Below are 24004 nucleotides of genomic sequence, written 5' to 3'. Positions count from 1 at the left end.
CCCTCAGCCCGCGGCCTACCCGGGGCGCCCCCCGAGCGCCGTGCCCCGAGCCGGGGCCGGGGAGGGCCGTGCCGCCTCGCCGCCGTCCTCCCGGCTGCCCCGACCGCAGAGGGCTCCGGCTGGGGGCTCCTTGGTGCCCTGCAGGCCCAGCGCCGCGGCGGACGCCCTCTTCTGGTGCCGCCACTTGGCCCGGCGGTTCTTAAACCAGACCTGGAAGTGTAAAACAAGAAGTGAACACCCGCTGCGATCAATGCGATTCCCCACATAAACTTTCCCCCACAATAAATGTAATACAGAGTGTAATCAGCCCTCCCCGAGTGATGGCATACATAAGGGACACGGGCTCAGGTGCGGGGCAGGAGCAGGACTGGGCACGTCCATGTTTGTACAGGTGGTTCAGTGACAGGGTGCGTTCATGGCACCAGAAGCCAGAATAAATAACCCAGCCGAGCAGTTTTATACTCTGCCATTACTTGCCAAACCTAAACTGTGTTTTGTCAAATACCCAAGAAAGGTTTCACACTGAAGCCCTGCACCTGCAGCTCCCAAAAAAGACAGCACAATGCCTCAGTGTTCCCCTGGGGTGACAGCAAGCAGAGAGGCACAATGCTCCTCCTGGCACCTCACGGGGCTGCAGGACCTCACCTCCACCCTCTCCTCCTTCAGGTGGATGCGGTTCGCCAGGTGCTCTCTGGTGATGACGTCCGGGTACTGGTTCTGGTGGAAAAGTGTTTCCAGGGCCTGCAGCTGGTCCTCGGTGAATATGGTGCGATGGCGGCGTGTCCGGCGCTGGATCTGCTGGAAAGCCTGCAGCTCGCTCGGGCTGCCCTGGGGACTCCTGCAGGTTCTGGCTGCCGAGTGAAGCAGCCGCATGGGCCAGGGGAACCTGGCATCTGCAAGGAGAGGGACAGTCAGCGCCATGGGGACAAGGGGATAAAACACAGCCCTGGCTCGAGGCAGGTCAGGCACAGACTGCATCCACACCTGTGAGGTGGAAGGAGCACAGCCGGCCAGCTGGCATGGATGAAAAGCTGCATAATCATGATGCAAGAGTGAGAAGGGCTTAGGGCATCACTCAGGGAAAAGTGTGCAGGCAGGGAGCACTGGTGGTGCTTTCCTTGTTTACTTGCCAATTACACAGTGGCCAGATCCAGAAAATGGCCAGAAACTTATAGAGCAGATAGAAGTTGTGACTCCACCATGACATGGGGGATTTCTGAACTTTCAGGATACTTTTGAACCACATGCTTGAGGTTTTCTACTTTTTTTTTTTTTCCAGATGCAGCAGTTTTACTAGATGTAACCAAAAATATCTTTCCCTTAAAGGACAAGTGAGGTTTCCAAGGGTGGGTTGTGTCATGAAGCTCAGGCACAGCTCTGTGTACTGGCAGCATGACCATGGGGCCCCACACTCCCTGAAGAACTTCCACCCCTGGAAGGATCAGCCTCTCTGTGTGTTTTACAATAAAGCAGCCATACCTGGTGATAAATAGCACCTGTTGTTTTTAAAACCCTGGCAACATTGCAGGTAAGGTGCCTGCTCTCACCAGCCACACTGAAAATGGTGTCTGAGCAGTCTGAGGAAGCCAAGCTAGAGCTGTGACAGGCCACGTAGTGCCACATCATCACACAATGCCCAGCATTTCCCCTCTACCCAGTGTCAGCACCAGCCCCTCCACAAGCCGCATGCAGCACATCAACCCCGACCACTCACCCAGCCAACTCGGAGAGTGCTGCAGGGGCCGGGCACTCGTGTGGGAGCAGCAGCAGCAGTTGCAACCTGCACCTTCCAGCTCTTCTTCCTCTTCCTCCTCTTCCTGCAGGTTGCTGGCCGTGATGGCCTCCAGCTGGCGCAGTCCCTTGGGCGTGCGGTCCAAGATGCCCCGCAGGCAGAGCGGGACCAGGACCTGGGAGCTCCTCTCTGCCGGGCTGGAGAGGATGTTCTCGATGCTGAACGAGCACTGCAGACCTCTCCTGCCCGAGCCAGTGTCTGGTGCTGGCTCTGCAGACATCCTCGGCCAGGAGCAGTGGCCGTGGGAACAGGAGCTCACGCTGAGCAGGGTCTGCTCTCTGTGCACTGACTTTGGAATGGGGTCTTGCAAGGAAAAAAGGCAGCTTACATAGCCTTCAAAGCAGACCAGTGAGGCTATCCAGAACCGCTGCTTTGTCCCGGAGTTTCAAGTGACTGTCATTCTTGCAGCAGAGTTTTTATTTTATACACACGTGCGCTTCTTCTCCCTCTAACCTAACTGCTTTATGGCTGAAGCCACCCTAAATATATATGGAGAGATATAATCCTTTCGGAAAGAAAACCGTAAACCCCCTTGTGAATAAAATAAATTCTAACTAATCTTGGTGGCTTTGTGAAGGGTTAGTGTGGATCTAAGATTTAGCTAATCCCACAAAAATGACTCCAGAAGGAAATCTGATTTCTCCATCTCGGGTGTAGATTTGAGGCGGTTATGATCTCCATTGTGCCGGAGCCTCCAATTCAGGGCAGGGGGAGGACAGCCGTTCCCAGCCCGGAAATGGACCGAAGGATTAATTCCTTAAAAGAAGCAAATTATCCCTTTCTCTGGCCAAATGAAAGCTTTCCCATCAAAAGAGAGCTGTCATATCATACAATATGAGAGAGAATAGAGTTCAGCTTAATAAAAAGTCATTTTTAATGATAGCATGGCCTTGGCTGCACCAGAACTCTCTGCAAAAGTTGATTTATTTTCTGCTGAGAGCAGAGAAATTGTATTTTCCCTCCTTCTCCTTTCCCCCACCTCCATTGCCCTAATCAGAGTAATAATACTAATGCTTTACATATATCTAACACGCTCTTTGTCAGGATTCAAATCCCTTAATAAATTAGATACGTGGCAGCTCACGGCAGTTCGGTGGCATACAGCCACCTCCATACAGCTGTCTATGAGGGGACAGGCAGGCTGTGTACCCGCTCGGCATTTGGAGGTGATGGAAGGGAAGGGCACTGTCTCTTCACGCACGTAGGTGGCCCTGCCACAGCTTTTGGGGAAATGTGGCCATGATACCACAGCTGACATTGCAGAACATCAAGGGCAAGCCCAAAGCAGCCAGAGCCAGGCTGGCCAAGGTCAAGTGCTTACAGAAACAGATTGGCCAAGCAGGATGTGCAAAATGTCATCTGGGGCATCCCTCTTACTGAAAACCTTCCTGAGGGTCAGGCCAGACACAGCTAAATACTTCTAAAACCTGGTGGCCTAGAATTTAACCACTGGTTTTATGACTGTAGTGGGGCAACCAGGCTTCTGCAAAATTTGTTGGTTCAGTTACCAACTTCTGCCAGAAACGGGACCTCTGGGGAGGCGATATCCAAGAGTGGTCTGGGACTCATCACAGATGAGGTTCTCCTGTTGGGCCTCGTAAGAAAAACCAGCCAGGGCTGGTGGGCATCAGCCTAGTCTGAGACACTTCAGCATTAGAAATGTCCTGTTTCTTACGAGGGCTCAGTCTCAGGCACAGCATTTTTGACAGAGCTGCCACAGCGTAGATCATGGGGGAAAGAAGGGGCTTTGTAACCACAAACAGCATAGGTACCTGTAATTAAACTAGTGGTGATGACAAAGTGCTTGGGCTCATGACTAAAATAAGTAGCTGGCGCTAAAACAGGGAACCTGTGGTTGAGCTCAGGTTGCTTTGGAAAGTTTAAACCTGAGTTTTCTTGCCCTCAGTGCTGCTTAAGCCAAGAGCTAGCGAGGCTTTGGGAACTAACCAGGGGAGCACTCCTGCTCGGTATTTCTTGGCGGGGGAGGTAAGGCACCAGTCACACTCGTGGTACAATGAGGAGACATGAGTGAGAGTTGTGAAACTCCTGCACATCAAATGTCCATGTGGCACCTCATGGAAATGGGAGCCTGTCCTCGGGTGGTCCCCATCTCTGGCCCCCTTCTTTTCTCTTTTTTTTTGTCTTCCACTGCCAGGAAGGGATGCCAAATTGCTTTTCTACCCTCAAATCTCTTTAAAAATCTCACTTAAAACAGTATTTTTTCTTCTGTCCCCCTATTTTGCTTCTCCTTCAGCTGGCGCAGGGGATGGCATGAGGACGGGTCCTGCTCCCCACACCATGCAGCTGCAGGGCAGGCAAGCGTGGCCTGGGCGGGTGCAGGATGCGACCTGTCCTGCTCTCAGCTGTGATAATCATATGGCCGAAGCAGATTAATTCTCATTCCCCATCCTGCACAAAGGACGTCTTTCCCTGGCCTCCTCGGCCTGGCCCTGCCTTCCCACCACACATGCACTTAGCCTATTAGTATCTCCGCTGATTGCTTTCTTTCATTTCTCCCGTACCTTTCACTTCAGAAAATGGACTGGTAATACTTCTTTTATCAAAGAATTATGGGATTTAGGACCCAGATCTTACAAAGAGACTTTTGATAGCTGCTGGTAATCAAATCCCAATCGGCAGACACTTCTCTGCACCCTGTTACCGGAGAGGAATAAAGGAAAGGGATTACTGATGTTCTGTTTACTGAGCCTCTGAGAGATAGGATCGCTGGGCTATTTCATATTAGAAAAGGGAAGGAAAATAAAACAAGAAAGAAAAAAATGCAGACAAGGGAGGACAATATAGATATAGATAAAAAGAAAAGAAACAGGCTCTTATCATTTTCTTATTGGTTAAGGAGATTCCAAAGCCATTATAGAGGATTAGCAAAAAGGTTAATCTGCTTTAGCCGTTTTCTTGTCAAAAGTGAATTTACAGGGGTTGAAAATCCTTCCTATGGCGAAACCTGAAAAATCCTCCTCTTCCTCTCTGACCCCTGCCTTCTGCAGGCAGCATAAGGGGAAATGGAACCAGAGCCTCAGGGACCCTGAAACATGGGAGCCCCTTCCCTTGCCTGGGTGCAGGCATCATGGGCACGGGGGCTCTGCTTGGGCAACGCGTTCCCCACTTCTTCACTGCAGCGATGGACTGGCGAAGGAGTTGATCTGCAGGCGCAAGCATCCTCCTGTGCCGCCCTGATTTACTGGGGTGAAATCCAGGGATGTTTCGCTGGTTTGTAATAGCAGCAGTGAGGGCAAACCTGGCCCTGTGGCTGGCTTTGGACTTCCAGCTTAATGTCTAAAGCTGAGCAGAGCTGGCAAACATTGCTGAAAACTATGGTCTGTTGGTTTCCTAGAAGCCACATCTCGGCGTCCTCCAAGCCATGCTCTCCTGGGTGGCCAACACAGCCATCACTCTCCTTAGTGCCTCCGCAGAAAGCAGAGCAGGAAAAATCACTCCTGCAGGGTCAAAACCAGCAAAGAGCATCCTGGCGAAGCAAGCAGATGAGCTCACCCCATTCCTTGTGAAGGAAAGTTCCTTCGCTGGTGACAAGAGGGTGGCGTGGGGACCAGGTTAGATCTGCCATACATATCTACTGGTGATTTGGGAACCGTGGTGAGCAGGCAGGAGGCAAAATCTACAGATGACGTTAAACGACCTGCTTATACTCCGAGAACCTGCTGCCACTGACATGATATCCTCTGTCGGTCTGGTGCAGTGTGGCGCGATGGGAGAGGTGGCTGTGCCAAGCAGAGGCGTTGGGCTTGGTGTGCGGGACACCTCAGTGCCTCCTCTGGCAGCACCTCAGCCTTGCCCAGCTCCTCTCCAGTCCTTCCAGGGCTTGCTCCTCCACCGACTATGGAAACGGCTCCAGATATTGTTGTTTTAAGGCCGAAAACTTGCAGGCAGGTGAAGTGAGATCACGCTTACCCTTCTGTCTCACCTCTATTTTTAAAGCAAACACACCGCTTTTTGTATGATGAAGGCGTGGCTGTGGCTAAGGGACAGAGCAGGCGAGAAGGCGGATTTCAGCGGGAATCGCTCCGGGAAAGCCCAGGGGGTTTCAGCAGGGGTCTGGGAGCAGGGATCTGGGAGCAGGGGTCTGGGAGCAGCCACAGCACCGGCCCCACTCAGCGCTCACCCACGGGGCAACCCCAGGGCTGGCTCCTTGCTGACCTGGGGAAAAATAACAAAATAACAAACAAAACAAAACAAAACGCAAAGGGAAAGCCAAGCCGCAAGCAACCAAAAGGTAACAAACAAGAAGGCGACACCCAACAAAAAAACAAACCCAGCAGAGGAGAAGCACGGGACAAACACGACACCGAAGCGCCCGACTTGTGGCACCCCAAAGCTCCCGACCCCAAAGCTCCCGACCCCAAAGCTCCCGACCCCAAAGCTCCCGACCCCAAAGCCCCCGACCCCAAAGCCCCCGACCCCAAAGCCCCCGACCCCAAAGCTCCCGACCCCAAAGCCCCCGACCCCAAAGCCCCCGACCCCAAAGCCCCCGACCCCAAAGCTCCCACCCCAGCCCGGGGAAGCCGCGGGCCCCCAGGCGGGCGCTAGAGGGGGCTGCGGCGCGGCCGAGCGGGGCCTGCTCGCAGCCGGGGCCGCGCCATGGGGGCCGAGCGGGAGGCGCGGGCCTGCGCCGCCTTCTACGGGGCGCTGGGGCACGGCGGGCCGGGCCGGGCCGCGCTCTGCTGCCTGCGCAGCCTCCGGCTCTTCGCCGGGTAAGGGGCTTCGGGGGGACACGGGGGGACACGGGGGGACACGGGGAACCGGGGGGCTGCGGGGCCGGCTCGGGCAGCGGGGTTGGGACGAGCAGTGCGGAATGCGCCGCTCCAAATCGAGGCCACCCCCACCAAACCGGGGCGCCCCCACCCCACAAGGAGACAGGGTACCCCCACCCCAACCTCCCGTAGCATCAGGGCATCCCCAGCCCAACCCCCCGCCGCATCAAGGTACCCCCACCACACCCCCCATGGAGCAGCCGTAACCCCCAGCGAGCTGGGGTGCCCCCCGCGCTCCCCCCCCGTTGCACCCCCAGCCCAAGCGGAGCCAGCCCGGGGCGCCCCAGCTTGTCCCCGTACCGTCGCAGGAGCACCGCCAAGAGATGCCGGGACAAGCACCTGGAGGAGGCCCTGCTGCTGGCGCGGGCGCTGAGCGAGGAGCTGCGGGTGCTGGGCGAGGCGGAGGCACGGCCGCTGCTGCGCTGCGTGCTGGCTTTCCAGCTGGAGGCGAGCGGCAGCTCCAGCGCCTTCCACAAACTGGAGCAGGTCTGTAATAACGCAGCGCCGGGCAGAGAAGCGCCGGGCTGCAGATCCAGAGCAGCCAAAGCTGCCCTAAAAGCACGTCAAAGCTCGGGTTCCTCGGGGGTCCGTGTGGGTGGCTGACTCAGGGGTCTCTCTGCAGATCGTGACCCAGCTGGCGGTGGGCCAGGAGGCCCTGCTGTCCCAGGAGGTGGGCGCGCTGCTGGCCGGCCTGGCGCCGCACGGAGAGGTGAGAGCACCCGGCACGTGGGGTGGCGCTGGTGCTGTGACACCCCAGACGTGGGAGCATCGCACATGGGGACCGGCTACAGGAGCTTTTGGGGTGTGAGGCAGCGGGGCAGGGAGTGTCTGCGGCCGGGGAACAGCCGTGCTCTGCAGCACATCCAGCCATGCTGCCTCGGGGTTGAGCACCAGAGCTCACCGCTGGCCAGTCTCCTGCAGGGGAGGGACTGGGAGCTGGGGGGGCTTTGCTTGGAGGCTTCTCCCCAAAACACCCACACCGCGTACCACGGCTGCTGCCATTGTGCTGGGTGTGATGGGTGCCTGTCCTTCTGCCCCCGCAGGTGCTGTCTCCTGAGGAGCTCCAGGCAGGTCAGTCCCTGCTCCTTGTCCCCAGGGGCTTCTTCCAGCCCCTGCACCACGGTGCCAGGAGGGACAGGGACTGATGCTGTCCCCTCACCCGCAGTGTGCATGTACATCGAGGAGAGCAGTCTGGGCCGGGACCACTGGCGGCAGAACCTGGCCCCACTGCTGCAGCGCCTGGCCGCCACCTTGCGCAGGGTGCTGCAGAGCCAGCCGGCACCGAGCGGCACCTGGGGCTACCTGGCCGTCAAGGTAAGAGCCATGTCGGGGGGAGAAGGAGTGGTCAGGGAAGTCAGGGTTTGCGTGTTCTTCAGAGACAAGGGATGCTTGAGGCCATCCCTGCAGACCCTCTCCCTTCTGGTCCTCCAGGCCTGCCTCCAGCTCTTCCAGGCGCTGCCGAAGGACGTGGCCCCTCTGGCGTGGAATGCAGCGACAAAGAGTGAAACCCTGCAGAGCATCCTGGGGCTGCTGCTGGAGGTGGTGGCAGGGAAGGTGTGTGTGAGCCTGGTGGCACTGGGGGACAGTGCTGTACCCCTATGGTTCTTTCCCTGTACCTGTCCCTGAGGAGACACTACAGTGTCTGGGGATGCTCTGTAGTTGGCCACATGTGTTACATGGGCATGGAGGCAGGGGTTGTGCTTGTTTTTTTTTTCATGTGGTGTTTTGATCTGTGCCTTTCCCTCCCCTTGCGAGCCCAGGCCCCGAACAAGGACACGCAGCTGCTGGCGGGCACTGCGCTGAGCATGCTGGTGAACACAGCCCCACAGCCCCAGAGCGGGGCCAGCGCTGCACTGGCCCTCTTCCAGCTAACTGACCAAGGTGTGTGCTCATCCCTGAGCTGGGAACCACCTCACCAGGGGGGCAGCAGGGACAGGCGTGCTGGGCAAGAGGGGATGGAGGGGACAATGCCACTCACTGGCAGTCAAAGCCAGACTGCTGCTGTGTCCCCCTCCTGTGGTGCAGGAGCCCCATGTGCCACGGTCACTCTGGGATGAGGCAGGCCAGCCAGGGCAGTTTAGTCGTGGATAAATAATTGGGTTTGGGTCTTTCTCTCAGTTAACACAGCCATTTCCAAGCAGGTGCGGGGGAGCTGAGGTTTGGGGAGCTGGTGGTAGAAAACCCCAGCGTCTTGGATCCAGCCAGGCTGGAGAGGCTGGTGCTGAGCAGAGGCCTGCTGACGTGCTGCAAGGGGGACATCCTCAGCTGCCAGCTGGACAGCCTCACACAACAGGTAGGAGAGCTCGCACCCAGCACCCCGGGGTTCAGAGCCCCTCGCCCGGCTCTGCTTTGGCAGCCACCAGTGGGTGTTTGGGGTAAACCCCCTCCCGATGTAGCCAGCCCACACCACCTCACACAGCCTGAACCTGGGGCTGATCTCCCAAACCAGCACAGAAGGCTCACACTGAGCTGCTGGAACAGCAGAGCAGTGCCGCAGTCTTCTGTCCTGTGACGGGGTTTTCTTACCCCAAAAGCCTGCACCTACCCACTCGCTGATGGGCTGTGTTCTGCAGGTGTGCCTGCTGGTGGACGTGCTCTTCCCCGCTGTGCATGCCCTGAACAAGGAGCAGAAGGACTGCCACTACTACTGCTTCCAAGGTAAGGGACCGTGACCCTGCCATGGCAGAAGACTGCTGCTAAGGCTGTTAACACCTGCTCCAGCCTACCAAATACGAACCTCCCTGGCTGCTGTACATCTGTGTGGGCTGGTGGGGAAGTGCTCCCCTTGTGCCTGGCTCCCCAGCCTGGGTGGGCTCTGGCACACGTGGCAGCTGCATCAGTGTGTCTGCTTTTCTGCTTTCAGTCCTGGCGCTGTGGCTGCGGCGCCTGCAGGAGAACCTGCCTGAGCTCTGGCGCCTGCGGGGGGGCCGCATCCTGGCAGAGGACACCGAGCTGCTCCAGCAGCTCACCCAGCTCCTGTGGGACAACGCCGAGACCCCGGTAAGGCTGGAGTGTGCACCCCCAGCACCACCATGACCAGAAACAGCCCTTTCCTTGACTAGCTCAGCTTGTCCTGCTGGACATACACAGCCCTGCCCTGTCCAGGCAGGGGCAGGGGTACCCCCACTGCAGCAGGGCTCTGTCCCTGGGCATTGCCGTCTTCATGCAGCAGGGCAGCCCCAGCTGACCAAAGAGCCCTGGGCCACATCTGCTGGCTCATCTCCTGCTGTCCCCACCTGGATGAAGTGATGCCCACCTCCTTAGTACTGAAAGTCTGTGGCCACAGGAAAGCAAAGTGTCTTCTAAAGCAGAAAGACAGAGGGTGGGAACCACACTGACTTCTCTTGGTTGCCATCCTTCCCTGCAGGTGGAAGGGGTGTCTGAGTTCATCCAGAGCTCCTTTCGACTGCTCCTGGAGATCTATGACCTCGAGTGCCAACACTTCAAGGACCAGGAGAGACCCCTCTATCAAGGGATGCTGCAGAGGGCGGTCTCAATGCCGTGGCAGATCAAGGCCAGATACGTGCCCCTGTGTGCCGTCGTCCCCTATATGGGCAGCCAGCAGGTAGGGAAGGTGGAGGCCCCTGCTGTACAGAGCCTTTAAGCTGGCAGGGCAGGGTGTGGAGGTGGCAGATGGGACATCCCTCAGCACAGCCATCACTGGCCTTTCCCTCAGGTGCTGGACACATACCCGGACCTACCACAGCACCTCCTGAGCTGCTTGGCCACCAACCACCTGTGCCCCGTGGCCACCGAGCTCTACAGGGCGCTGGTGCGGCAGCAGCACTCCGAGGGACCAGGGGGCACAGAGGAGGCCCTGGCTGAGAGGTGGGCACGGCGCTGGCTGCCCCTGCTGTGCCAGGCACTGCGCTCGCCCCTGCCCATCCTGCAGAGCAACGCTGCCAACCACCTCCTTGTCTGGACGCTGCGGCAGCTCCCAGCCACCCATGCACTGCTGGCTGCCCAATTTGATGGCCAGGATGCGGCCGCACTCCGGGCCTGGGTGTCGCTGCTGCGGGCGCAGAAAAGCATCGCGGGGACCCTGCCCCTGCAGGGCGAGGCGCTGGCACGGCTCCGCACCTGCCTGCGGGCCCGCGAGGAGGGCGTGCGGCTGGCGGCGCTGGGCCTCCTGTGCTGCAGCCCCAGCAGCGGGCAGGCCCTGTCGGGCACCGAGGAGCAGCTGCTGCGGGAGTTCCTGCCCCTCAACCTCACCGGGGACACCTCTGCCTTCCGGCAGCTGCTGCAGGCGGCCGTGAGGAAGGCGCTGGTGCGGCTGCGGGACAGCGCGCTGGCCCGGCTGCGAGGGAAGGCGCCTGTGGAGTGGGGCGAGGAAGCGGGGCAGCCGGACCAGCCTGTAGGTGAGGAGGCTGCTGCAGCACCTCTAAGTGGCCCCCAGGGCTTTGCAGGCAGCTGCCACAGCGCTGCATGCTCTCCCCGCAGGCTTTGTGGAGTGGCTGCTGCAGCTCAGCATCTCCTCACTGACCCCCGGGGCCAACTACCAGAGGAAGAAGACGGCTCTGCTCCTCCTGGCTGCCATTCTGGAGACCTGCACAGACACCTGGAGCCCCGAGAGGAAGAAGGGCCAGCCCCCGCGTGAGTAGGGGCAGCCTGTTCAGAGCATCCCTGCAGATATCGGGGCGCTCCAAGCCATCCCCATCCCATCCCACCACCCGCTGTCCCCGCAGGGACCATGGCTGCGCTGCTGAGCCACGCCAGGCAGAGCGGCTGCTGGGACTTCTTCTCTCGGCCCAACTTGCTGGCGCTGCTGAGCTGTTTGCAGGACAGCACCAACGAGGTGGGTGTCAGCAGCCCCCTCTCCTGCCCTGCTCCTGCCACCCCTGTCCCCACTCCCTGCCTCTTCTGCCTCAGCAGATCAGAGACCTGGCCTCGGAGCTGCTCGTCTGCTACTTCCCTGCGGCGTTCCCCTCCTCTCTCACCCCGGCACTGCTCCAGCTGGCCCAGGACGCCCTCAGCAGCCCCCGTGTGCAGGAGGCTGAGGCCGGAGCCGTGCTGATGAAGACGATCCTACAGAAGTATGAGCTTGGGGTGGGCAATGGCATGGCAGCCCCCTGGCAGTGCCAGGGTCTCCTCTGGGCTGACCACAGCCAGCGATGGCTTGGGTTTGAGATAGCCTTGCAGTGGTGGAGCTGGGGAGGGTTGGGGTCTGCACAGCACAAGTTGGGCAGAAAACTCTTGTACTCACAGCACCATCAGCATCTGCCTCTTCCTGCAGGTCAGACGGCAGCACCGTGAAGATCCTGGCCCTGGAGACTGAAGCAGCCCAGACACCACCAAACCACGGCCTGTGCTTTGCCCAGCACCTCCTGCGGATGCTGCAGGCCCAGCACGCCACGGCTCGGCAGGACCTGCTGCGGGCAGCAGCCGTGGCACCAATGCACGGTGCGTGCCCGGGCTGCTGGAGGAGAGAGGCCGCGGCTCGGTGTGTGCCCTCCATCCACGCATCCCATTTTGGGGAGATATCTCAGCAGGGGGGCTGGGATGGTGCTGAGCGGTGCTGTAACATGGGTTGGGCATTTGTGCAGGTGTGATCGCAGCCCTGCGGAGGTGCCTGCTGCAGGTGCCGGAGGTGGCTGCCTCCATGCGGGCGGCAGAGTCGGCACAGAGCTGGCAGGAGTTCCTCACCAGCCTCGTGACCACCGCGAGGGACATCACCTCCCTCCTGCTGGGTGCTCTGCAGAGCCCTGGTGCTGACGAGCAAGGTAAGCAGGTCCCAGGGGAAGCAGCCCTGGGAGCCACCCACTCCTTCGTCACAGCGGCCTTGGTCCAGCCGTGAGCTCCAGAAGCTCCCACAAAAGCTCTGGCCCCAGCAGCCCTCCACACTGCAGGGGACACCCTTGCTTTGGGCTCGCTGCCCCTTCCTCACCCTGCTCGCTGCTTCTTCTCTTCGCAGCAGCCGCCCCATCGTTTGCGGACATGGGGAATGCGATCGGCTCCCTCATCACGCTGGGGAAGGGGCAGCAGGAGGAGGAGGACTCAGTCCTGCTGTCAGAGGAGCACAGCCTGATCCTGACCTGCTGCTGGGTGTCAGTGAAGGTAGGAGCAGGTGTGGCAGCACCCACTGCACAGCCCGACCCAGCAGCTGGGTTTGTCCCCTCCCTGGGGGCAGGCAGGGCAAGCACTGCCCTTACCTGGGGGCTGTTGCAGCCCCCCCTGCTCCAAAAGGACCCTCCTGCCCTTTTGTAACCCAGCTGCTTTCCCAGCGCTGATGGACCCCAGCTGTGCGGGAGCCGGGCTGCCCCTGCTCGCAGCCGGGCTGCTCTGACAGCTGCCCATCACAGCTCCTTTCCGACAGCTGCCCATCACAGCCTCTCCCCCAGAGCCTGCCTGGTGGCTGGCTGCAAAAACAACATCTCTGCCATGCAGGGCTTGCAGCAGGCTGAGGAAACGCCGTGCTGCAGATGCTGTGTGCTCAAAGCAGTTGTGGGCTGAGCTGACAGCACCGTGAGCCCTGGGGTGACAGCAGTGCTTGCCAGGCACCCCTGCCACAGCGAATGTGGGGCAGGACAGCCGTGCTGGGCAGCACCACTGCCTTTCCTCTAACCTCTCGCCTCTTCCCCAGGAAATTGGGCTGCTGCTGGGAGGCCTGGCTGAGCTGCTGCTGTTGCCGGTGCTGCCCGCAGGAGTGGGGCCCCTCCTAACACTTGCCAACTTACAGACGGCCGCGAGGGTCTTCCAGGAGGTCCTGCTGAGGTGCCGGCACTGGGTAAGAGCGTGTCTCGCCTGGGGGGGCTCGGCCCCTCTCCTGCCCCTCCAGACCCATCCATCAGCCCCGAGCAGAGGTTTCAGTGGGGCTGTGGGAGGGTGGGAGCACGGGGAGCGCTGACGCTGCTCTGCCCTAGGGAGCAGTGGAGGGCTGCAGCATGGGCTTCACCAAGTTTTGTGCTGCTCTGCTGAACCACCCCGACACGGAGCTGCAGGCGATCCCACGGACCATGCTGGACCAGGTGCTGTGCTTGTTCTTCCCCATGTTCCCTCGTCCCCAGGGCTGTGTCTGTGTCCCTGCAGTCCTGGTGTTGGCTGCTGGTCCTCTCCCCTGCAGGGCAACTGCAGGCTCCAGCTTGCAGGTTTCCAGCGGGGTCTGGATGCGTTTTGTTTCTCAGGGGTTAGAAGCACTGAGCGGACCCCGGAGCAGCTCGATAACGCGCCGTGCTGCCGGCTTCCCCATGCTCTTCCTGTGCATCGTCAGTGGGGAAAACCCAGCCCAGGCCCGGCCACTCCTGACCCGCTGCATCCAGACCCTGCTGGCCTTGGCCTCCACGGCCCTGCCACAGGACTGGGACCAGACCCTCGACCTCCCTCAGGTAAGGGCAGCAGGCACCAAACCTCACTGTTACAGCTGGCTTGGGGACAGGGTGATCTGCAGGAGGCTCCCCAAAAGGATCTGTGTTGGGTACCCCACACGAGGCTGCATTAGCACAGAGACCTCAGGGTGAGCCAAAGCCGCAGCCTTGGCTGTGCTGCTCATCCCGGGAGCCCAGGAGCTGATGGCCCCTTGGCTCCCTGCTCCCCTCTCTTCTGAGCATCTTTGGTTTGCATCCTGGTGCTTGGCACAGCACAGCTGAGCTCTGCGTGCTCTCCACAGGTGTGTGCCCTGCACGTGCTGCAGACGCTGGTCCGTGGAGCAGGGCTGGGCAGCGCGCTGCTGCGGCACACCACGCCAATGGTGGCCCTGGCACTGCAGGGCCTGGGTTCGCCTTGCTGGGCCATGAGGAACGCGGCCATCCAGCTCTTCAGTGAGTACCTGAGCCTGTGCTGTGTGCCTTCTGTCCTTGCTAGCTAAAAGGGCAGTGCTGGGGGAACAGGGGCCAGATCTGCACCCCACAGCACAGTGGGGACATGCTGGTGTCCAGCAAGTCCCAGTGCTGCATCTTGGCACAGCCCTTGAGGGATGTTTAATCAGCCCCCAGGGGTCCAGTGCCGAGGGCAGGCAGGGGGATGGGGCCTGACTCTGCTTTCTGCCCCGTCCCCGCAGGCGCTCTCACCAGCCGGCTGCTGGGCCAGAAGCGGAGCCGCGCCGAGGGCTGCCCCGCGGAGGGGCTGAGCCTGCCCGCCTTCCTCGGGCAGCACCCGCAGCTGGGCGCCGTGCTGCTGGCCGAGCTGGGGGCGGCCACAACGGGGGGGGCCTGCCTGCGCCCCGCACTCCATGCCGTCCTCACGCTCCTGGCCCAGCTGCAGCCTGGCCCCGATGGCCCTGACAGGTAGGACGGAGCGGACGGGGTGGCGGTGGGGATGCTCTGCCCCAGAGCGAGGGCTCGCCGTGAGGGTGCATCACCACGCTGTGCCCTTTTTGCTTCACAGCCCCTCTGCTCGCTTCCTGGAGCCGCTGCTGGGGCTGGCGGCGAGCCCCATCTACGCCGTGCGAGCCATGGCTGCCAAGGCACTGGTGCCTGTCGTCCCACCGCCCCGGCGCCCGGCGCTCCTCCTGCGGCTGGCCCGGCAGCTCCCTGCACCCGGAGGGGTCCGCTCGCACAACGCCCTGCACGGGCACCTGCTGCAGATGCAGGCGCTGCTGGCCCCCGCCCCAGGATCCGATGGGTGAGTGGCTCTGCACCATCCCTACAGCTCCAGCACCTTTTTGGCTGGACGCCGCGTTGAGGCATGCTTGTCCCCCCCGCAGGCTGCCGGCCGAGGCGCTGCGCCCTGTGGCTCTGCAGCTGGAGGCCCGGGGCTGGCTGTTCACCCCCACCCAGCGCTGTCCGCTCGTCCGCGCTGCCTTCCTGCAGGTCCTCGCCCTCCTGCCCGCCTCTCTCAGCCCTGGCTTCGCACAGAGCATCCGAGAAGCCATCAGCACTGAGCTGGGAGGCCTCACGCTGGGGAAGGAGCAGCAGTGTGCTGAGCTGCAGGTACTGCTCCCTACTGGGGACGTCACAGCTGCGCCCTTCTGTGAAGCTCAGGCATGGGAGTGGGGACCCATCCTGCTCTCTCCATGCCCACAAACACGCACCCAACTCGAGGCTGAGCGCTGGAAGTGGATCCTGGTTTCCCTGCAGGTGGGCTCAGCTATCCTCCACCAAACCATGGCCCGCTTCGCATGCAGCGAGGCCGCCCGGCTGGCCGACAGTGAGAGGATCGGCGCTGTTTGCTCACTTCTCCGGCAGCCAAATCCCGACGTCCAGCTTGCCATCTTCAGCTGGGTGATCGAAGGGGAGGGAGAAGAGTGCAAGGAGTTGGAGAAGGCTCTCCAGCTGACGCTGCTGGTAAGATGAGGCTCAAAAGTCGCAAAGTGGAGCACTGATGCACAGCACCACGCAGATGGGTGCTCACTGAGTGGTCCCCGGTGCTCCTGTCCCCCAGTGCCATCTCTGGGAGGAGGCACAGGTCCAGAGCATGTTGCTCAGGCTGACGTGCAGCCTTTCTGATGGATTTGCAGATGGCTGCATGGTCCCGTGCTCTCAGGGGCATTAACCATGTACCTTCTTTCCCGTTGTTGACTAGGAGAACTTACAGTCTGTGCTGCGAGACAGGAGGAACAAAGAGTTCCTGAAATTGTACCTTGAGGCTTTGATGCATCTTTGCAGAAACCTCTCGTCTTGGTCCCCGGAAGCTTCCCCTAAGCTCCAGGGCTCCTCCTCAGCATGCGTGGAAATGCTGCTCCTCATGATGGAGACGGAGCATCCTGGACCAGACCTCCTCTTCCAGGCTCTGTGTGCTGCCAGCCTGCTGCTCACCCTCAGGTAGGTCTGTGCCGCATCCAGGGCTGAATCTTCAAGGACATTTTTCTTAGCCCTTGGTGGAAACAGAGCTAGGGCTCATGACTGCTTTGTGCCTGGATCTTGCAATCTCGAGGCAGTCGGCAGCCTTTGGTGCCCCCGATGGAGCTGGGAGGTGTGCTTGACCTCACTCCCCTGCCCTCTGACAGGTTTGGGGACGAGGACAGCCCTCTGGTGTGGCGGTGGTGCGCGGCGCTGGAGGCGTGCAGCCGGTCGGTGTCAGCTGAGGTGCTGCGGCTGGCAGCTGCGCGCTCCCTGCAGACAGCGGGCATGGAAGTGCTGCGGCGGTCCCTGGGGGCTGCCCACCCCTGGCTCGTCCCCGTGGCACTGCGGTAGGTCCTGAGCTGTGCAGGGGGGCCAGGCTCACGGCAATGCCACTGCCTGCAGGCACTGTGCCTTCCCCGCAGCGTGGGCTGGTTGTGCAGGGACATTTATTTCCCTCCCTCCCCAGGGTGATAAACGTGGCCATTCACCTCCTGCAAGATGAGGAGCAAGAAGTCCGGCACGAGGCCTCAGCTTTTGCCAGCCTCGTGCAGCACGGCGCAGGGGAGCCCGGTGGAGACGGCTGCGTCTTCGTGCAGGGCAACGTGGGGCTGCTGGGCCTCCTGCAGCTCCTCCCGCGGGAGTTCGGGCATCACCCAGAGACCTTCAGCTCTCTGCTGCAGCACCTGCCCGTCCTCGACCTCAGGGGCATCGTGGAGGAGCTGGAGGCCAACAAGTGAGTGCACAGATGAGAGGCCAAAAGGGTGGTGGGCAGAGCCACCCCGAGGGTCAGGGAGAGGCAGCGCGGGTGCCTGAGCATTGGGGAGCATTAGGCAGCCCCCAAGGCTTCCCTTGTGTCTCGGCTTCCCTCCCAGAGCCCCCAGCCTGTACAAGGAGGATGAACCCAATGTTTTTGCGGAGCCGGCCGTCCTGGCACAGCAGCTGCTCCCCTTCCTGCTGCAGCTCCTGGAGAAGGTGCCTGATGCCAGTCCGCTCCACGCCTCAACACTGCGCTGGCTGGAGGCCGCAGGCCCTGGAGTCCTGCAGGACCTGCAGTACTGCAAGCACCTCTGGAGCCAAGGTACAGCGGGGCTGGGGAGTGTTGGGATGTCCTCGGGATAGGAAACCCGGTGTCCTCACCCCCAGTGCCACCCTGCCTGGTGGAGCCTGGCTGTGCTCACCATGCCTTTACCTGTTCCCTCCGCAGAGGCCGTCGCACGCTGGTGGATGAAGGCTCTGGGCTGTGCCAAGCTGCGGGCGGCCCTGGTCACGCTGCTGGTGAGGGCCAGGCTGGTGGCCCACGCGCTGCGAGTGCTGGGCGAGAGCCACGGGGCCGTGCTGGGGCTGGGCTGCGGCGCCCAGGAGCTGGAGCAGGAGCTGGCGCTGGTGCAGGGGCTGCTGGCACAGCACGGGCTGGCCCCCGCGCCCAGCCAGGGCGACGTACCGAGGGAGCTGGGATCGCCGCCCGGGAACGACTGATGGCTCCAGACACGGAGTGGCGTCACACTGAGCTTCTGGCTCTCACTGCTGCGTCCCTGCATTTTTTGGGTGCTTGCTGCAGCCAGACAGCAGGTTCGGTGGTGGAACTCGGGGAACCCCACTCGCCACGCGGGATGTGCTCACTTTGGATGCAGCAGCACGTGCCCGTGGTGGGAGCGAGCAGGTCTTTGCTCTTTGGTTCACACGGGATGGTGGTAGCTCTGCATCCCGGTGGCACCAGCACAGCATCACCTCGCCGTGCCTGCTCCCTGCAGCATTCCCTGCCCCCGGGTCCGGCAGGGAGGACAGGACACACACCCCGGTCCCCTGCCGGGACATCCACCGCCTTTTAGCTCTTTTTTTGGGTGCCTTTTATCCCAAATAAAGAAGCCCGAAACCACCCCGGTGTCAAAGCCTTTCCGTGGCCCTCTTCGGGGGAGACCAAGGGGGGATCCGGGATGGGGCTGGGGACCACCGGAGGGCGGCAGCCACCGGGGGAAGAGCGGCGGGGAGCCGCGGGTGCGGCCCGAGGACGGAGCGGAGGGGCCGGGGCCGGTGCCGGGGCCCAGCCCCGCGCCCCCCGGGGGCAGCGCGCAGCGGGGGCGGCCCCGGGCGCTGCGGGGCTCTGCGGGGCTCCCGCTGCCGCCGCTCCGCCCCGGTACCGGCCCCGCCCCGGCGCGGAACAGGATGCGGCCACATCCGCTTCCCGCGGCGCTCGGCGCGGCCCCGGAGGAAGGTGAGCGGCGGGGGCGGCCGGGGGCGGCCCCGGGCACGGCCGCGGCCACGGGCACGGCTCCGGCCGGGTGACCGGGCGGCCCCGCTGGGTGCCCCCCGGCGGCTGCCGGCAGCGGGGGGGCCGGGGTCGGGGTCAGCGCGGCCCCCCCGAGCCCCCCGGAGCCCCCCGAGCCGCCCCCTTACCGTCCGCCGCGGGGGCAGCATGAGCGCGGCCAAGCCCAAGCGCATCAAGTTCTCCGAGGAGGAGAAATTCCTCATCCTGGAGGAGTTCAGCCTGCGCAAGGACATCCTGATCCCCAAGAGCGGCCGCTACAAGAACACGCTGGACCGGCAGCGGGCCTGGGAGGAGATCGCGGCCGCCGTCAACTCGCTGAGCCCCCTGGTGCAGCGCACGCCCGACGAGATCCGCAAGAAGTGGCACAACATGGTCATCGACGCCCGCAAGGAGCTGGCCATGGAGAAGCACCCGCTGCTCCGCCAGCGGCCCCAGGAGAAGCTCTTCCACAACATCTTCGCCCTCTTCAACAAGCCCAGCCCGCAGCTGCCGGACCCGCTGCTCTCGGGGTCGTCCTTCAGGGTGACGGCGGCCGGGGTCCCGCCGGGGCCGCCCGCGCCCCTCTGCGTGGCCGGGGGGATGCTGGAGGTCGCCCCGGACTTGCTGCTGCACGGCCAGAGCGGTGCCGCTGCCCCAGCCCGCAGGATGCTCGGCGCCGTGGGCACCCCCGGCCCCGCTCCCGATGGCTTCCTCGGCGCCCCCGGCGCAGAGCCCGACTCCAAGGAGAGCTTGCTGCCGGCGGGCCCTCAGCCCGGCGTGGAGAAGAGACTGCTGCCCCCCGGCATGGCAGCCCCCGGTCCTGCCTCGCCGCAGGGCACGGCCCCGGTGCTGCCGTCCAGCCCCCCCGACCCCCCCCGGATCAAGTGCCCGCTGAGCCCGGCGCTGGCGTGGCCGTGCCTCGGCGTGACGGCGAGCCCAGCAGCGCAGAGCGGGGACAGCCCCGGCCCCCCGCCCTCCCAGGAGAACGGTGAGGTGCCCATCTTTCTGCCTAACCTTCTGCCTCTTCCCCCGTGCCCACCCGATCCCACACAGGGTCAGCCAGCCCCATGCTGAGGCTCCCGGCCCCGTTTCTGAAGCCGCTGCGATGCTCGGCCCCAGCCCCATCAGGCTGAGCTCCCCAAACCCACCTGAACTGCAGGGCTGTTCTGCAGCCGGGCTGGCTGCCAGCTCGGGTGGCTGTGCTGGTGAGTGATGCTGCAGCTGTTTGTTGGGGTCTCCTCCTCTGCCATGGCCAATCTGTCCAAAATCTGCCTTTTCCCAAGAGAGGGACCCAGTCTCTCCCCCTACCAGTGCCACGTCTGTGCAGACACAGGGGTCACATCCTGCCCTGCTCCCCCCGGACCCGTCACTGCAGCATGCAGAGGTACCCCGGGACAGGCTGAATCCTGCAGGTTTGAGCTTTTGGAGGCCCACGGGGGCTGCACACAGCACCCCTGACCTGTACCCAGCCCATGGCTGTGTCTCCATCCCCACTGCAGGCAGCCCAGCTCACCTCAGCGATGGAAAGGGCACTGCACAGGAGGCAGCGACTGCCCTGGCTCTGCATCCCTCTCCTGCTCTAACTCCTTCCTTTGCTCTGTGCAGGCAGCTCGACGGCACCGGCCGAGCCCCTGCTGGGGCCGCAGGGCTGCAGCCACACAGCCCGGGAGGTGTCGGAGAAGCAGAGCCGGCTGCACACGGAGATCCTGGAGCTGCAGAAGGAGACCCTGCAGCTGCAGAAGGAGAAGATCCTGCTGGAGAAGGAGAAGCTCCTCCTGGAAATCATCAAACTCCGCAGGGAGCTGGGCACGTGAGGGTGCTGCGGGCACTGGGGCGGTGCGGGGCAGCTGCCCCCACGGTGGGGACGGGGACAAGCTGCTCATCCGGCAATGGGCACTGTGATACCTTTAGCCCCTGCCTGCTACGGGGTGGGGATGGTTCCTCTGGGAGCCCTGTCCCACAGCCACGATCCACCAGCCCGCTCTCCCGGGGGATACGGGACATTTCGGCACACCCTGGGCGTTGGCACGGGGCCCACCAGTCCTTGCAGGCACATGTGGCTGAATAAAAGGTGAGCTCTGCGGGATGAGCACCCGGTGCCGTGTGTAGGGCAGGGATGTGGTGGGGGTCCTGCAGGTAGGGGGACGGGAAGGGGAGCGGCTGCGGGCCGGCACGTGGCGGGCGGTGAGCGTGGGCAGCCCCGCGGGGACAGCGTCCCGTGCAAACGGCATCGCCAGAGCCTCGCCTTGCTTTCCACGCCTAGCTTTAATTTCGCTCCACAAACCACACTCAGCAGCCGAGATGCCCTTGACGTTTCGCTGCAGTCACGTTAACGATGCCCCAAAACCGCGGTGGTCCAGGTGGAAGCACGCTGCCTTCCTCCCTGCGTGCTGCCAAACGCCTGCTCGGGGGCTTGTTTCTGCTGCTGGTGTCACAGCGGAGCAGGACAGCGCTGCCTTGTCCTCCCACCTCCTGCTGGATTCAGCCTCCGTTCTTCCAGTGTTAGTCACTCGGCTGAGGACTGAGCAGTTCCCTCGTTTTTTAGTAGTGGAAATCGCAAAGGAGCTGCCTCCCGTCACCGCAGGCAGGCAGCAAGCTTGCGGAGGGCTGAAATTAAAGCAGGACGGGGACGTTTCTATTTCATTTCCCCGCTTTTTCAAATCAGAAGGGAGGGGAATTTCAGCTCACCTTCCCGGGGGATGGGCTACACAAAGACGAGTGCTGGCGAGGGGCAGGTGCAGCCGTCCTGCAGCGCCTCCCGCACCCAGGAGCCCTGACACCCCGCCACGGAGGCGGCCACCCAGAACGTCCTGGAAGGCAAATCGGGCACGCGTTGCCGTGCTGTGAAAACCAAAGCGAGGTGCTGTGGGAGCTGCTCTCAGGTTTTTAGGGGGGGCTGCCCCTCGGGGAGGCATAGTGCCACCTACCTGGCTCCTTGCAGCCCGTGCCCATCGCAGCGGGGGTGCCCGTGGAGCGCGTCCCCCCAGCACTGGACGCACACCCGCCTGTCCCGCTGCAGCCGGCGGCTCCAGGGCTGCCCCCGGCAGGCGGCCGCCACCTGCGTCAGGCGGAAAAAGCCGCAGGAGCTGGGGAGGGGGGAGCTGGCAGGGAGGGGGGAGATAAGAGAAATAACGTAGTTGGAGGGCGGGGGGGATGCTGCAGGGTTTTCTCGGTGGGGAGGTGGGGGGTGTATAGGTGTTGTGGTTGTGCAGGGGGTGGGAAGGGCAGTGGGGTTTTGGGAGGGCTTTTTGCAAAGGGGCTATAGGTTTTGGGGGCTATAAAGGGGCCGTGGGGTTTTGGATGCTGCAAAGGGGCCAGGTTTTGGGTGCAGGGAGCGTGCACAGAGGTCACAGCTCCAAGCAGGATGCACAGGGTCCGTAGGTTTGGAGGGGTTGTGGAAAGGGGCCATGGTTTGGGGAGGGGGGTGCTGAGGGGCCACCAGGACGCTGCTCCGCACCTACCTGGGTGGCTCCTCCGGCCTCTGCAGCCCAGCTCTTCTCCAGGGATCCCTGAAGTCCAGGCCGAAGGAGTCAGGGAGCACCTTGGCCACCCCTGGCACAGAAGCAGCAGTGGGGTCACAGCCACTTCACGGGCAGTGGGGACAAGCAAAATGGCACGTGGGTCTGGGGGGGGGACACGTTACCTCTGGCGGCCCCACAGGCCGGGTCATCCCCCAGGCACCCGCGGCGCTGCTTGAGGTCGGGACAGGGCTCCCCGCCGTGCCGGGGCGGGACGGTGACCTGGCGGCTGCGGTCCTTGCTGCCGACCCCGCACGGGGAGCTGCAGCTGCTCCAGGGCCCCCAGGGTCCCACCACGCAGCCCACCGCTGCAGGGCATGGCGGAGGAGCAGAGGGGAGGGAAAAGAGGGGAAAAAGAGCTTAAATAGTATAAAGGACAAAGGGGAGAAGCTGTGCAGAGGGGGAGAGCCGGGACCCCCCCCGAGGCTCATCCCCCAGCCCAGCAGCATTGTGCGCCGCTTCCGGAGGCTTTTATTCTCATGCCGCTGCATCGAGCTGAGCTGGGACCCTGCTAATCTCCGCGGAGATTAGGGAGGGCTGACGGGTGCGATTGTCCCGGGGCTGCGTCCCTCAGCTCTGCGCATCCCCAACACGGCCCCAGCCCCGGGTCCTGTGTCCCCGTGCAGCGGCGGCAGGCATGCTGCTCCCACCGGCGCTGCTGTCCCAAAGGGTCGCCGTGAGCGTTGCGAGGGCAGCGCTGCCATCGTCCTGTTATTTTCGGCTGCAGACTGCAGGCTCTGTCACTGCACGGGGAGCGGCCAGAACGCCACAGTGGGGAAAAAGCGGAAAACAGGATGCTGCTCCAATAGCAAAAACCTGCCAGCACGCACAGCTGCCGGGGCTGGGGGCTCCTTGCCGCTGTCCCCACCAAGGGCTACCTGCTGGCAGCTGCTCTGCTGGCAGCCATCGTTACCAGCTGTGCTAACGAGAGGCATCACCCATCCCCTGCCAGCCTGGGGCCAGCCCGAGCTGCACCTGAGAATCCCGAAGGACCAGCCCCACGAGCCTGCTGCCAAGGGGCCGATCCTGACCCGCTCTCCCCATCCCGACACTCACCGGCGTGGCGGCACGAGGCCTGGTAGTCCTGGCAGCAGTCGCCCGTCCTCTCGCAGTAGGAGTCGCAGTAGCAGCGAGCCCGGTGGGCACCTGGAGCCCAGCAGGCGTTGTTCCTGCCCGGGCAGCAGCGGTGCCGGCAGCCGCCCAGCACGTAGCTGGCGGCCAGCAGCCACCCCCCGCACAGCAGCAGCCCTCGCATGCCGCCCCGCAGTGTCCCTGTCCCCAGCGTGGGGCTGCCTGTCCCCCCCGGGGGGGGGGGGGGGAGCTGGGCTGCGCCGCCCCTCGGCTGGACGCAGGGATCAGGCATGTTTCGTTCTGCTCCAGCGCCCCGGCTCCGAACTGCACGGGCGGGTGCGAGGATGCCACGGCACAAGCCCCAGCCCCAACAGGGGTAATGCAAAGCAAAGGGAAGGAAGGGCTTGCTACAGCTCCGCTCCCCTCCCACAGCCCCCAGCCCAGCACCGATGAAGCCCCCAGCCACGCTGAGGTGCTGGCACAGCCCCTTGACCATCACGCTGCCACCCTGCTGGGCTCCCTGCCACCCCTGGGATCTCGGGTACCTGCACACCCTGGGCAAAAGCAGCGCCAACATCCCCAGGCATCGCCCCCTCGCTTGCAGAAAGCTCCCGGCAGGGTTCGGGGCTTTCCTTGGCTGGGGGAGGCAGAGCAGCGATGCCCTGGGGATTTATCTCACAGCCCAGCACAAGACCCAGGAGATCTGGGGTGCAGCACGGCACCCACTCCACCCAGTGCCCTGGGTACCCCCAGTGTGGCTAGGACCCGACCAACGCCACCGACAAGCCCCATCCGTGCGGTGAGGGGCAGCCGGGCTCCGCAGGAAGCAGCCCAGAAGGGCTGGCAGCAGCCCCCACGTACCACAGCACCGC

At 62.8% G+C, this 24004-nt stretch overlaps 4 protein-coding genes across 6 annotated transcripts; 2 read left to right on the top strand and 2 right to left on the bottom strand.

The window, feature by feature from the left end:
• Positions 1-15: 15 nt before the first annotated feature.
• Positions 16-2012, bottom strand: GSC2 (goosecoid homeobox 2; the record flags this gene model as incomplete). Its single annotated transcript, XM_080560242.1, has 3 exons — positions 16-210; positions 646-893; positions 1787-2012. The coding sequence occupies 3 exons, from the start codon at positions 2010-2012 to the stop codon at positions 16-18; spliced, it is 669 nt and encodes a 222-aa protein (XP_080416368.1).
• Positions 2013-6364: 4352 nt separating this feature from the next.
• Positions 6365-18174, top strand: LOC308179527 (tRNA (32-2'-O)-methyltransferase regulator THADA-like). Of its 3 annotated transcripts, none has more exons than XM_080559846.1 (31): positions 6365-6522; positions 6891-7068; positions 7205-7291; positions 7626-7653; positions 7748-7896; positions 8014-8136; positions 8343-8463; positions 8724-8875; positions 9156-9240; positions 9446-9582; positions 9950-10147; positions 10259-10940; positions 11023-11175; positions 11268-11377; positions 11455-11615; positions 11816-11982; positions 12126-12302; positions 12494-12636; positions 13163-13306; positions 13443-13547; positions 13704-13904; positions 14186-14336; positions 14576-14801; positions 14902-15138; positions 15221-15446; positions 15594-15800; positions 16039-16277; positions 16463-16645; positions 16765-17031; positions 17171-17376; positions 17503-18174. In XM_080559846.1, exons 1-31 carry the CDS (start codon positions 6410-6412, stop codon positions 17772-17774), a joined length of 5628 nt encoding a protein of 1875 aa, XP_080415972.1. In that variant the 5' UTR covers positions 6365-6409; the 3' UTR covers positions 17775-18174. The 3 variants fall into 3 exon arrangements, 2 of the variants coding, with proteins under 2 accessions (XP_080415972.1, XP_080415971.1); XM_080559845.1 differs by having other exon boundaries at positions 9117-9240; XR_013940413.1 differs by lacking the exons at positions 16765-17031; positions 17171-17376; positions 17503-18174 and having other exon boundaries at positions 9117-9240; positions 16122-16277; positions 16463-16599.
• Positions 18175-18481: 307 nt separating this feature from the next.
• On the top strand, positions 18482-20857 carry LOC308179537 (uncharacterized protein). Its single transcript, XM_080559880.1, has 2 exons — positions 18482-19531; positions 20149-20857. The coding sequence occupies exons 1-2, from the start codon at positions 18712-18714 to the stop codon at positions 20355-20357; spliced, it is 1029 nt and encodes a 342-aa protein (XP_080416006.1). The 5' UTR covers positions 18482-18711; the 3' UTR covers positions 20358-20857.
• A 149-nt stretch (positions 20858-21006) lies between these two features.
• LOC308179545 (somatomedin-B and thrombospondin type-1 domain-containing protein-like) lies at positions 21007-23957 on the bottom strand. Its single transcript, XM_080559894.1, has 5 exons — positions 23118-23957; positions 22187-22369; positions 22005-22095; positions 21471-21644; positions 21007-21353 (listed from the first exon to the last, which is right to left on the bottom strand). Exons 1-5 carry the CDS (start codon positions 23707-23709, stop codon positions 21248-21250), a joined length of 1146 nt encoding a protein of 381 aa, XP_080416020.1. The 5' UTR covers positions 23710-23957; the 3' UTR covers positions 21007-21247.
• Positions 23958-24004: the final 47 nt, after the last annotated feature.

Source organism: Anser brachyrhynchus (assembly GCF_964034855.1).
Source record: "Anser brachyrhynchus genome assembly, chromosome: 17".
NCBI lineage: Eukaryota > Metazoa > Chordata > Aves > Anseriformes > Anatidae > Anser > Anser brachyrhynchus.
Note: the sequence above shows the minus strand (reverse complement) of the source record. Positions and strands in the feature narration are given on the sequence as shown.